General features: G+C 39.2%; 1 protein-coding gene across 1 annotated transcript in view; it reads left to right on the forward strand.

Moving 5' to 3' along the window:
- Nucleotides 1-2069: 2069 nt before the first annotated feature.
- LOC111501941 (uncharacterized) overlaps nt 2070-14067 on the forward strand; it is a 30587-nt gene continuing 18589 nt past the window's right edge. The window contains exons 1-5 of the mRNA XM_074174872.1: nt 2070-2220; nt 7174-7371; nt 9726-9908; nt 10087-10272; nt 12403-12471. Of these exons, the coding sequence (XP_074030973.1) occupies nt 2161-2220; nt 7174-7371; nt 9726-9908; nt 10087-10272; nt 12403-12471 (696 nt within the window). The 5' untranslated portion in view covers nt 2070-2160. The remainder of the gene's footprint in view (nt 2221-7173; nt 7372-9725; nt 9909-10086; nt 10273-12402; nt 12472-14067) is intronic.

Below are 14067 nucleotides of genomic sequence, written 5' to 3' on the forward strand. Positions count from 1 at the left end.
ATAATTCACGACGTTTCGATTGTTAGTATCCACAATCTTCTTCAGATGGGTCATTCGAGTACTTTCACTCATATCCGCTTTTCATTTTCCGCTTCACCGGTTTTGTGGGAGATGACTGTTTGGTGGAAGTTGGTCGTGTTCCGCTTGATTAGAGGTTTCCATATGTTGCGTATCTCTACGCTAACTCGGCTGAATATATTGTTGAAAACATGTATGCGGTTTCTTTGAACTTCCTCTTGAACCAGTGTTCCTCCCTGTGTATGATCTCAGCTTGGGACCACTCGATGTTCTGCTGATGGGTCCAAACATGCTCTGATATTCCTGATTTGCTGGTTTCCCCTCGCTGTGTGTGTTTCTTGTGCTTGGCGAACATTCAATGGCCTCTTAGTTTCACCGATATAGTATTGTTCGCACTCACAGGGTATCTGGTAAAGGCATTTCTTGGAATTGCCGTCCGCGTTTGGTGGCCTGGTTTTCGTGGGGCTACTACGGATAGTGTTTCCAGATCTGAAGCAGGTTCTGATGTTGTACTTGGACCCCATTCTCCTTATCCTTTCCGATAATCCTCTGATGAAGGAAAGTGCAAGCACTGGTTGTGATGGCTTCTCTTCCTTGCGAGACTCCTGCTGTCTTTCAGCACAAGTCTGATCCACCATCGCTTTGGAGTATCCATTCCGTTGAAGATCATTTTTGATGATGTCTAGTTCCTTCTCGAGACCTTCTTTTTTATTACAGATCCCTCAGAACTAGTCCACATGGACTATAGAATTGGCGTTTCGTATTGGATAATTTTTACTAACCGAGTTTCATAATTGGCTGAAGAGTCATAAAATTAAATTTGAAGTCATGTTACGGTGATGAATAGAAATCAGTGAATGCGGGGATGGTTATCGCCGTCGTGTTATCAATGTTCAGTTCAGGAACTGACCGCGTTTTGAATGTTGAAATTCGATATTGGTGCAGTTATAATTACTTAAAATTTATGTTATCTGTTTGAAATGTGGCGTTCTTGGACAAGTACTAATAGTAATAACGAGTGTGATAACAACGCAGACGTATAGTGATTCCAATAGCGATGGTGAACAATGTGAAAGAGAGATACCAGTGAATAAGATTAGGAAGCATTTGAATATTGAAATACAGAGAGAATGTTTCACATACCATATATATGGTTTTGAGGAAAAAAAACTGTTACAAGCAACATAAAATTTGACCGAAGTTCCTTTCTCAACTGTACGTGAAATAGTCAAAAAGAAACCACCTTATAAACGCAAGACGCGATGTGATACAGGAATACCACAACCTTTAGATGTTCATCTAATAAAATCATTAAAAAAAACAATATTCAACTGTTACAAAAGCAATGAGATCCTACAACTGAAATCATAAGGAAGAAATTGAATACTTCCGGCCATAACGTGAGCTGCTGTGACAAAGCTCTTCAGAATCGGATAAAGAACCTGGGATTTAGATTCATAATAATAAATAAACGTCGAGCAGTTATGGAAAGCAGAAGAATAGGGGAATCGCGTAACAAATACTTAGAACAAATTAACTAAATATAGACAAGAACAACGAAGAATTTTCTATTTGGACGAAACTTGGTATGACACTCACGACACAGTTACGAAAGGGTGGACTGATGGTTCGAATATATGTACGCCTAACATGCCTGCAAAAAAATTTGATAATAGAGTAGTAGAGATAATTAAAGGAAAAGTATTCAATATTACCTAAGAGGACTGGCAGAAAAGGATTGGAAAAGATTATTTAATAACAAAATTAGTTAGCTCCCTAACTATATTATTGAAGGGGGGCTGCTGGAAGGTAGGTTGCACTATATTTTTCACTTGAACTATACAGAAATGTTTGCTGTTTGCTTCCTCAAGCTCAGAATGAGCTACTTATCGATACAGGGTTCTGTACTGAGTTATTTCGGACACCCAGTATATCAGCTATTGTGATTCCTCGTATATTTTTCATTTAAACAATTTGTCACACCCGCTTGGTTTTCGTGAAATTTTCATGCATGTCTATAACGCAGGTACTGTTATTATCCTTGAGCAAATATTTTTATCTCGATGCTTCATTTGGACAAGATAAGAGCAGATCGATTTATATTTCAGTTTTCTCTAGCAGAGTTATCAACAGAGTTCCAAGATGGGTTGTGCCGAAGGTTTGGTTAGGTTCCTGGTTTTCGGTGCGAATCTTATTTTTGCAGTAAGTATACATTTCATCATAAATGCAAGATGTTTTCCAACTGAATATAATATATGATCAGCACAAATATTGAGCATTAAGTTGATATCACCGTTGATGGTTGATGAGAGGTTGGAAGACGGAAGTATTAAAGAGTTTTGAAGTATTATCAGGATAGATGTCGAAATAAGTGAAACAGTTTCTAGAGAGTTTCTATAGTTAGCACTTTTTCTGATCATAGAAAACTATTACACATCACTCCTACATTCTATTTTAACCAGACTCATTAGAATTTTCCGAGTCAGATAAGATTACGTAGTTGAAAGTTTGATTCATCCGTAAACAGTACTTGACGAAGAAATTGATACGCACACTGTCGGCCACAATCGAATATACCTAACCTCGATTTTACTTTCGGCAGCAGATCCTGATACACAGTTTCTACAGTTTGGGACTTGACATAATTTCCACACCGTTTGAGATAGAGACAGTTCCACTTGCTTTTTGAATGCGGCAATAGCTTCCAGTTGGTTTTTAGATGAGTTCACATTGTTTTCATGGAGAATGACCCAGAAGTGCTTGTTAGTTTTTCTTGTACCATAGTTTTTTTACAATTTAGAATAGGTGGTTTCTCCAGAGGTACTGTTATCACTTGACCAGATCTCTAGCCAAATCGTGAGGGATCTAACGAAAGCAAACCTTTTTCACAGTTGCATGATCATGTAGTATTACACCTGCTAGTGAAACTAATGTCTAAGGATGCCTCAAACTGACATCCTCAGGTGATTTTGGACAACCTTCACGGTTTTCATTGTTGAGTCAATGAAAGCCACGATTGAACTTGTTATACCAGCGTTTCTCAGATGCAAATGGGAGGTTTTCATCGCCAAGTGTCGAAGTTAATTGGTATCCTTCTGTCGTAATAACCCTTACGAAAATGTTCAGGAGTTAATTCCATTTTTTCAGTGGAACACAATTTTTAAAGTATTGCGAGATGGAAAAACGTTTCGAAGAGCATCGATTGGAAGCATAATATATTGTCTAACAGTAGCTATGTACGTGTATCCTTGAGTAAATGGGAATTGATGCTACGTCAGTATCTATCGAAGGCACTTTTTCTCACCAGAACATGAATGCTGTTTTAAACGCATGAAAAGGGACGACAGGTTTATCATTGCCGTATCCTCATGCTGCTTATTGAAAACAGTCAGTAAAGTGGAAGACATTCTGTCAGGTACGATGATGCTTGACTTCAGTGCCACCAAAGATTCTGTATCTCTAGAGTAGTGAGTATAGGCTAACAGTACTTAGGCCACATGTGACCCATTGTAAATCCTTCCTAGGTTATCAGAAATCCTACTGTTGAGCGTAGGTTTTCCTTGGTCATGGCCAGATATTTTTTCGGCGCCAGCTTCCTAGGGTCGTCCAGGGTGATCCTGCATCCTTTGATTCCATCCCATCTCGTTAGGGATTGAGCATGTGTGTGACAATTGGCTAGTTCTGCAATTGTCGAAGTCATCAGGCCATCTAGTCACGTGGTCCTGAAATTCTTAGTCCAGCCGCTTTCCTGGCTAAAGAGTTGGCAATGCGATTACTTTTGCTCCTGTCGTGTCATTTAACCCACCTCAGGATAATGTTATTATCTACCAAAGCTTCGGCTAAATCTTGGTGGCACTCTAGTACCAGCCCTGAGGTAACACGCTGTCTGTTCAAGGCCAGTAGGAATTGTCTACTATGCAGCTTGTTGTTTTTGCCAGAAATTCCTTTCCTGGTTATTTCTTTTGTGGCAATTGCGATACCAGCCAGTTCTGTATGAATCACGCCCTTCTCGTCATAGGCTTAGCCTCAATCGACTCATTCCTACTTCGAGGTTTACACCAGTCGTGCGCAATCGTAACATGACCATTGATGCAACCTCCTTAACGTACAGGTCCAGAGGGTCCCAAAGAATTCGCCTATCGGTGTACTGGTGAAGTTGATCCTTCTGGTTGGATTTCCTTCATTTTTTTATGCCATCACTTACCATTCATCATTTGAATCACTGCCCAAAGCAGAGTCAACGGGAGGTCTTTCATCTTCAATGCCACATTCAACCAACTTCATTAGCTCAAACATTCCATCATTGAGTTTATTCATGAGGATCTTGTTGTCTTCCCTTGATCCAGTCCGTTGGACCGAATGGAATGCCAGTGTTGATGATAACTGCTTGGTCATTCTTGGTATGTTTATCCATTCTCCTGTCTTTGGTCCTATGTAGGAAGTCGAGTAATCAAACTGCCCCACAAAACATACATTCCAGCTATAACCGGGGTAGATTTCCGTGTCTCTTTCGACGAGATGTTTATGCTCAGTCAGTTCGGTAAGTTGTAGGGTGGTGGATATGCGATAAGTGCTTGCAAAACCGAGTTGATGTAAAAGTAATTGCTTTGATTAAGCAAATTCCTTGGCTGCAGACTCACTGCTCTACCATCGATCCTGTCACAGTCTGGATCCACAGAATGATCGTACCTTCTGGAGTGCTTGAAGGGGCATATGAGCCGATTGCTGTTGTACTCGTTTTCGGCGGTCTGATCAAAAGCGATTTCTTCGAAGCTGTTGATGGGTTCAGACGAAACATCAGCGTTGTCGGATTTGAAAAGACTTGACTATGATTTTGCGACAGATTCCTTCAAATAGCAAACATTATCAGCATCCAGAAAGTTTTTCGACTGTTAGTCATGAACTAAGTAAACAGAGATATTCATAACGATGTCAAAAAAGAGGAGGTGAATGATAAATCAAATCTAGTATAATCAGGTGAATATGTATTAATCATATTACTATGGATTAGTCAATGTACAGGTGATTTCAATAGGATACCTCAAAATATGATGTAAGGATGAGTAGACATACGCAATCCAAACAAAGGTTCGCCTATCATCTGGATTTTGAAAATTAATTTTCTGAAATCGTTGATGATGTATCAGCCATTTATACGCCAGTTTTGTGAGAGTCTTGAGTCGATGATCAAACCTTTTGGCTTGTTTTCAGACCAAATTCAATTATGTATTATAATACACGTGTTTTCAGACGTTTCTTCTATCATCAGTGTATAGTTTTACAATTCCTGGTCAGAGCTTCCTCAAAGAAGTAGAGACCAACATTTTTTGGGTTCCAACCAATTACGACGTTAACAAAATCCCGTCAAATGTTCAAATTGCCTTCCGTCGTTCATCAAATACATATTCGCTCTTGCAATAGCATTTTAATGGCCATTTTCCAGAATTTGTGGAGTTATAGCCATGCAAGCTCTCCTTATTGTTTCTTTCAATTCGTCAACATTGCTTTGTCTCCAATGGAACCACACAATAAGAAGTTCAGCATGGCCAGATCAGATGAACGTGGTGGCCATTCAATAGGACCTTTGTTTTCTCGTCCTGACATAGTCGTATTGAGGAAATCCCTGCAAATAGTTGTGCAATGTGGCTAAGTTCCATCATATTGGAAATAGTGATATTTTTTAGAATTTTTGAAGGCAAATCTTCCAAAAACCTAACTAGAATCTCCGATAGAATTCCAGATATAATTTCCCGTCAAAGACGTCTCAAAAAGTAGGGATGTTTGACGTTGTTAGGACCACCAAGCCAAACATCAACTCCAAATCTCTCTTGGAAGTTTGTAGCTCCATGTTAGGAATCACACGTTAAAAGGTAAGACCTCGTTAGTTCTTAGCTCACACAAGTTTATCAACTTCTGAGAGTTGTCTTTCGTATGGGGGCGACAGCTGATTAACGGAGAAACAGATTTTAAAACGGATTTTTTTTAACTGATGTAGGAACGAACTTTATTGTCAACAGTGAAAATGAATATTTCTGTTGGATCATCCGTTATTGAAAAGTGCATTAAAAACATTAGCATATACATTATATGTGTATTTATCATTAACATTTTTTGTCTCAGCCTCAGTCTCATCACCTAGCGGTGCTAGGTTTCAAACCGAGTTACTTCACGACGTTTTGATTGTTCGGGTAATGCCTGGACTATTTCTCCAAGAGATGAATATTCACAGGCCATTGAAATACTGTTACTTATCCCCTCTTCCTTGATTACAGGTTTCCATATGTTGCGTATCTCTACGCTAGCTTAGCAAAATGCGTCGCTGAACAACATATATGCAACTTCTTTGAACTTCCCCTTGAACCATTTTTTTCCTATGGATGATATAGGACCACTGCTTGTTTTCTGTTGATTATTATCGAAGTATATTGTTACACTTTCGCTTTCGATGGACCTTATTGATATTCACAATTTCTGAAGTACAATCAATTTTATGTCCATTGAAACATCGTAAAATATTTTTAATAATCTCGTGATTCCTCTTATCGATTGTTACTAAAGCAGATAAAGTTTATACTGATAACAGTTCTGTTTCATAATCAGATTCGATAGCTGTGATTTGCTGCAATTACCTTTTATCAAAATGGCGTTCGGAAATTCGTGTCTCAAGTTTTTTCTATCGGGAGCTAACTTCACATTTGCAGTAAGTACCCCATGATCAATTATAATGTAGATGTACTTCGATGTTTCAATCAAACTCGTTCAATTTCTTCTTTTTTTAATGGTCCATTTCGTCTATATTGTCTAATCTAACAAACAATTTCTGTGTTCGAATATCCGCTTTCTTTACTTCATCCCTTTGAATTTTTGTATCACTTCATAGAAGCCTTCAACTTCGAAGTATTTGTTTTCATCATATGTGGAGAAGATCTTCTCTTATCGATAGTTTTTCATCGTCATTAAATTTTTTGTTTCAATATATTCCTCAGTAACATAGTTGCTTACACCTTTTGTCAATGCCAATCGTCGTAATAGCCGGGCAAGTAGTTGTTTTGTTGGCAGACATTCACTGTAAGTTGAACGATTTTGGAGAAAACCAGTACTCGTTATTGATTTTCATCCACTCAGTTATTTTAATTCCTGATATTTTCCTTTCAGCTTGGTGGATTGATCCTCATCGTCGTTGGTGTTGTTTATAAACTGAATATTCAGCAATTCACAGAATTGATACCAGCGGAAGAACAAAATATAAAGCTTGTTCCAGTACTTACCATTGTCGTTGGAGTCATCATCTTCGTTATAGCCTTTTTTGGTTGCTGTGGAGCTATAAGAGAGAGTCCTTGCTTGCTGACGACGGTAAGTAATCCTAAGAAAAAGTTTCATTGCAATTGATTTATGTTGAAATAACCAAACCGTTATTTCAACACCTCGACACGTATTTCGATCACCAAGTGATCATTTTCAAGAGAAAGATCAAACTGATATTTCTCTTGAAGATCTTGGGGGTTGAGCAAACCGGCCATCGGATGCCTGCTTCCACGTAGCCCCGCTGGATACTGAAATGATAAAATCTGGCCTGAAAGACCACGACCATACAAACTAATCGGCTTCGTTAAAAAGCTGAGTTTATTTGGTCGAGTGTTAATAGGTGTGAGCCACAATAAACCATTGCGGGTTGCGGTGGAAGGTCGAGTAGACCCACTAACTTTGGACCTAACCTAATGTAACCTCTTGAAGGTTTTAAAATAATGCTGTGGTGTTGGAAAAACACCCAGTAATATTTTTTAACTGATTCTATATTTGACAAATAACTATACTTATTTTTACGAGTACACACAACATTTACAGTGTCTACGAAGTTGAATGGAGGTTCCTTGCTGTTTTTTACATTTCCAATCTTCAACCTGAAAAATAAATTTTAGTAATATGTATAATTTGTATTTTGTGTCTTAATTAAAAAAAAATTAAACCTGAAAGAAACTAGTTTTCTGATGAAACTGGACAAAATTCTTGTGAAGTTTGACGATATATTTCATTTGATGCTAACTTTCTCAGATAACAGGTACATAATTTACTACTTTCACATAAAAAACCAACATTTTTCCAAATTTCAATAGCTGCATTTGGATTCTGATGGAAAACACAAATTCAATATGCAACTACTCGGAAAAATGCCGGGGTGAGTGGCGGGGGGTCACTGTCTCTCTCTTATGGGTGTTTGACAGTCCCCCGGTGCAGACCACACGGCACTCACCCAGTAAAGTTATCGGTCAACCACCCAATCCCGCGCCTGCGGGTAACAGGCGTTGGCCGGTTTCAAGCTAGATGTGTGGAAGAGGTGCCTCGCAAGAGCCCTCGGCGGTTACTCATCCAACGCTGGAAAGGTAACTTTCCTAACATGAGTGCCCCTCGGGGTAACGTAAGGGTATGCGGTGCAGACCACACGGCGTACACCCAAAAGTTGTTGATGAACCGCCCTATCCCGCACCTACACGGGTAATGGGCGCGACATCTTCGACATATGATGTGTGGTAGAGGATGCTCGAAAGAGTCCTCGACGGTTACTCATCAAACGTTGGAACGGGAACTTTCCTAACATGAGTTCTAGGGGGGAGGTGAGTGCCCGCTCGCGGCTGGAGGCTAGCGAGCCTCATCTCCAACTGACGTTGGCCTCTTAGGGGCAGCGAATCTACTAGCGGGTAAAGGGATACAGGGCTGCGATAATCCATTCATATGGGGCATTGCAGCCCCATACTGAGGCACTGGACGGCTTATGCTGATCCGTGATCCTCGCCTGCGTCTGTACGGATCCAAGCGTTCGAGGTGTCGGGGCTCGCGGTCCTTTCGGGCTCTAGTATCCGAGTCTAGCCTTGGAGGGCACCAAGGCAGACGTTTGAGGTGTCGGACTCCGGTTGGACGGAGTTACTAGTATCCGAGCTTAGGACCCCGACCGGCCACTTCCGGGACCATATTCCCAACTGATTTGGCGTGGTTGGCGGGGGCAGGTGTGCGACGCGAGCACTCTCTGGCGAAAGAAGAGCTTAGTTAACTTGTACGAACGTTCGGTCGAACGCTGCCGATGGTCCTGTGGTTAGCCACACTGAGTAGATGTAAGGAGGCAACTCCGGGTTCGGTGAGCGGGAGGAAGCCCTGCGAAATCCTGTTGGTGTGGGGTGAGGGGCGGTACCCACAAGGATTTCCCGAAAATCCACCCCTCCACACCCGATCGCATCCACCGCCAGGATGCGTCTGGGGGGCCTAACCGGCCCCCCTGGCCCCCCGGTGCGGTCGTAACTATGACTCTCTTAATGGTGGTAGAAGCTATTTCCTCCAATTCCAATTAGACGTCATTATGACGTCACCTATAGAAACATTGCCAAACAATGGAAGTGGGACTCCAACTTCCACAGTTTCAAAATGGCTGAGTCGGCCATCAATTTTTACGCATTGCTTTCTTCTTTCTAGATAACATTTCATCAGTTTATACAGGGTGTAACTAAATAATGATGAGGAATCACCTCCTTAAATGTTTTACACTTATTCAGTTACACCCTGTATAGATCCAATGATTTGATTATCACCCTGTCTATTACAAATGATCATTACAAGTGACCCTTGAAATATCTGTTAACCATATTTCTGTCCACCATTTTCCAATGTAACTACCCTCATATCAAGTATTGTGTGTAAAATATTCATTTTGATTTCAGTACTCCATTATTTTGATGACCCTGTTTCTACTTCAAATTGCTGTTGGTGTATACGCCTTCTTAGAAATCAAAGATGAGGATGCTCTTTCGAATAAAATCACTGGAGTCATGAATAAGATTTTCAACAAATACAACAGTACTTCCGGCAAGACGTACGAGATTGTGGATTTCATGCAACAGGAGGTAATATTTTTCATTCCGAAATAATTTTAGTCCTCCCATAATATTGACATTGCTGCTCTAGTTTTTTTGGAAGATTCCTCATTATTTTTTATAAAGATGGAGAAGCAGAAAACCAGAATTTTTGTTTCTCTGATATTACATCTTATGTATTGTTTTTGAATTATAATTTCCTTTTCAGTTGGAGTGTTGTGGAACTGAAGGCCCAAACTTCTGGAACACTTCAATTCCTGACAGCTGCTATGAGGACGGAAAAATAAGTCCCAAACACCTTTACAAAAATGGGTGTATTGACGAGTTCATCGACTATTTAACTGATTCCGTCGAAGTGATCGGAATTACAGTCCTGGCACTATCTTCGTTGGAGGTGAGTACATCAAGAATTCAATGGTACCTTGGAAACTGTATGCCATGGCTTCTTGATAATGAAGCAATAGAAATACGAGTAGATAAACTACTCACTAATGTGAAAGATTTAAATGAAGTAGAAAGGCTGACCATAGAACATATAAAATATATATTTAGAGTCGTCCTAGTCCAGTGCAAATAGATATAATAGATCACTTTGTTTGTAGAGAAGTTTCAAGACAGAATGAGTCGAAATATACGTGGAATCCACATATAAGTCATACAGAGGAACACAAAATATTAATTAGAGGGTAATATGTCTAATGCAAATTTAAAAGCAAAAAATCTGGTCGTAATTTTGTACGTCCATATATTGCCTGCCTCCTGTGATTCAGTGCCTCACATTCGCATAAGATGTGTAGAGCTGTTTCTATCCCTTCGTTAAATAATCTGCAGCTGAGGTCTCCGTTGTACAGCTCCATTTCATTCAGGTGTCCTCTAAGCGGACAATGACCGGGTAGTAACTCTGTGATTATTCTGAGTCGATCCCTACTATATTGGAATAGTTATTCGGTTTTTTTCTCGGACGGTTCCCCAATGAATGTTCTACTGTATTTGTTGCCAGGTACTTTTATCTGGTAGGTACTCTGTGTGCTTCTTATTGGTCCTTGTCCTAATCTGGTTTCGTACCAATGATTTTGGTACCCCCAGAGCTGGTTCAGGACCTATAAGTTGATGATCCGCGTCTAGCGCATTTATCAGCTTCATCTTTACCTGTCATTCCTGAATGCCTTGGCACCAAGTACAAAGTTAATTTGTTCCTGTTTGCGAGTTTTTATGTCACCTTTGGGATTTTCAGAGCCCCTAGTGCGATCTTGCTGTCTGTAAAAATATTGATCCGCTCATTCCTTTAAGGTTTCAATTCAATAAGCTTTGCACACTGCAAGATAGCATACACTCCCTCCTGAAAGTTTAGATTTCTATCCGCTCGGTTTATTCCAGCTCCCGTTCCATGTTTGGTCTTCGATCCATCTGTATACCAGGTGTTTTTTCCAAACATGTTTTCGGAATAACTAATGGTCATCCACTATTCACGGCTTATGATTTTAGCCGTGAAGTTTGTGTTGAAGGTGAACTTCGGTGTCATATGGTCCGTGCACATATTCAATGCTGCTTGACTGTCCGAGAGTATTTGTATTGATTTGTGTATGAGCTCAGAAGTTATTTCCAGAATGCTGTGACTTTCAGGGTCAATCACCAGTCTAATATACTCTGCAATAGATTGATTTGTGCAATTGGCGATATACACAAGTCTATTTGCAGTCCATATAGCCCCTCTCTCCAGAAAAAATATGGAGAGGAGGTAGATCTGGATTCGTTTGGGACCTATACCCACATGTCCATAGGGACAGTCTGGCTCGCTGTAAAACTTTTTCCAAGTGGGGTTCCAGGTGAGTTTTTCATCAAGAACGATGCAAAAATATTACATCAGTGTTCTAAGTGGAATGACTTCACCACTGAAGTGAAGTGGAGCTGAATCGTCACATTTTCCTTCTCTTGGTGAAGGGGATGACTACAGTTTTGCTGGATCTGCTCTCTCTGACACCACCTGAGAAAGACGTTCATCGTACTTTGGGAAATATCGTAAGCTACCCTTCCTGACGTAGACATTGCCAAGATGGTCATCTTCATAAGCTTGCAGATCTACTTCTCTTCTATCGAGAGCATCAAGCAGACTGTCCATCAGGAGCGACTACAGAAGAAGAGATAGTACCCCACCTTGAGGGCAGCCTCTTGTGACCCCTAACTTAATTGCTTCGTCTTGAAGAGTTGATGCTGCAGTTATATTTACCAGCATGACATAAATCCAGCCAGTTATGGTCGATTCAATGGCTTTTCCAGCCAGGGATGATCCTATAGACTCAGGTGGTAGTGCATTGTTAAATCTATGGAGAACAAAATTCTCTATCAATCACTATACACCATGACACGGTAGAATGAATATTTAGGGAGATATGGAGCTACAAAACACATGACAATGAAAGAGTCAAAACTTTTGAAGCAACCATAGAATGTATCCCAGGTCATTAGTTTTCCATCACTAACAATTCTGAGAAAAAATACCTTACTACTGAATTTATTTTTTCAGGTGGTCGGTTCAATATTTTCCCTCTGTCTGTCCAGCAGTATCAGGAATAGGGAGAGACGATTTAGATATTAGGTAAGGATATAATTTCTAAGTAGCAGTTGTACTTTTGGGATAGAACGAATCCTTCGAAAGCTTTTCTTTATCACAAGATAGATATATTCATTTCAGTGAAAAGTATACTTTGTGTGCTGTTTATATTTCAAGTGTGCATTGCAAGTGTTTAATTTGATTTTTTTTTTCAGGTTGATGTTGATCAAAGACAAGTATTCACTCGATATTAGAAACTGGATATGAAGTACATTACACAATGCCTATCTGCAGTGAGGAATTTAATTTTAGACAGAATTTCAACTTGTGAGAGTTATATTAATATATTTTACATTTGTTATTGTTTTTTTTTTATGCGGAATCGATTACCAAGACCATTCAGCCACAGCTGTCATATTTAGTCACATAAACATATATCAGCAACTCATAAACTTATAGATACAGTGTGACCCATTTTTAATGAAAACACCCCTTCCTAAAATTTGAAGTTGTAAATTGATTTCAATAATTTTTTTTTGAATGTGAAGTACTGAAAGGTCTACCTTGGGATGAAATTTGAAATGTTTATTAAAGTTTCAGGGCATACTACGATATTTTTTCTTAGTCGAAAATCGGGATTTTTCATTAGCGATTTTTTTATTAAAAAAATCACTACGCCACTGGATTTAGAGTGCCTCTAAATGAGTGTGACCAAAATTTCGTGAAAAAATATTCATTATTAACAAAGTTATGACAACTCAAATCCGCTGCCCAATAGCGACAATTCTATGATGACACTACTCCATTTGTAGTGAAAGTGGCTTCGTCGGTATATACAATATTTTTTAGGAAACTTCTATTGTTTAAATATTCCCCTTGGACCCATAAACAATATTCCAGGCGTCTTGCTTCGTCGCCTTCTTGAAGAGTGTGTAAAAATTTTGACTTGAAAGGTTTAATATTCTCCGCCTTGAGACATCTCCGAATAGTTTCTCGTGGAATATTCAAATATTAAGTGGCATTCCTTATACTGGCATTAGGATTATTTCCGAAATAATCTAAAATGATTTGATCATTCCTGTCATTCCTGTTTCGTCTTTGTACAGGATTATTCTTTAACATCATTTTTGATACTGCACCAGTTTCATTGAATATTTTATGTATTTTATTTACCGTACCGCAGCTAATACGAGGACGATCTGTATGTCTCTCATTAAATACTCTACAAACCTCTCTAGCACTTCCAACGTCATCTCCCGAAAGACGTACAAGTTCAATTTTCTCTCTTACGCTCAATCTTGCAGCCGTGACACAAAATAATTCGAAGAACTGTAAGGTGAATATTGTTGACAATAGTACACTGGCAACTAAGATTTAAATTGGAATATTAGGTCTTAGTTTTAATTAATTTGCGTGAAAACTTGAATGTAATTCCGTTACTTTCATTAAAAATATTTACGCTATTTGTTTTTTTTTTCATCTGGCGGCACTTTATTGTTGAAATCATAAAAAAAAAAAATTATCATGGCTATATCTGTTGATATATGAATATTTTCTCATGAAATCTTGGTCACACCTGTTTAGAGGCACTCTGAATTCAGTGGCGTAGTGATTTTTTTAATAAAATATCGCTAATAA

Source organism: Leptinotarsa decemlineata, unplaced genomic scaffold, assembly GCF_025532065.1.
Source record: "Leptinotarsa decemlineata unplaced genomic scaffold, Ldec_3_MD MMD2_P_RNA_scaffold_12, whole genome shotgun sequence".
Classification (NCBI taxonomy): Eukaryota; Metazoa; Arthropoda; class Insecta; order Coleoptera; family Chrysomelidae; genus Leptinotarsa; species Leptinotarsa decemlineata.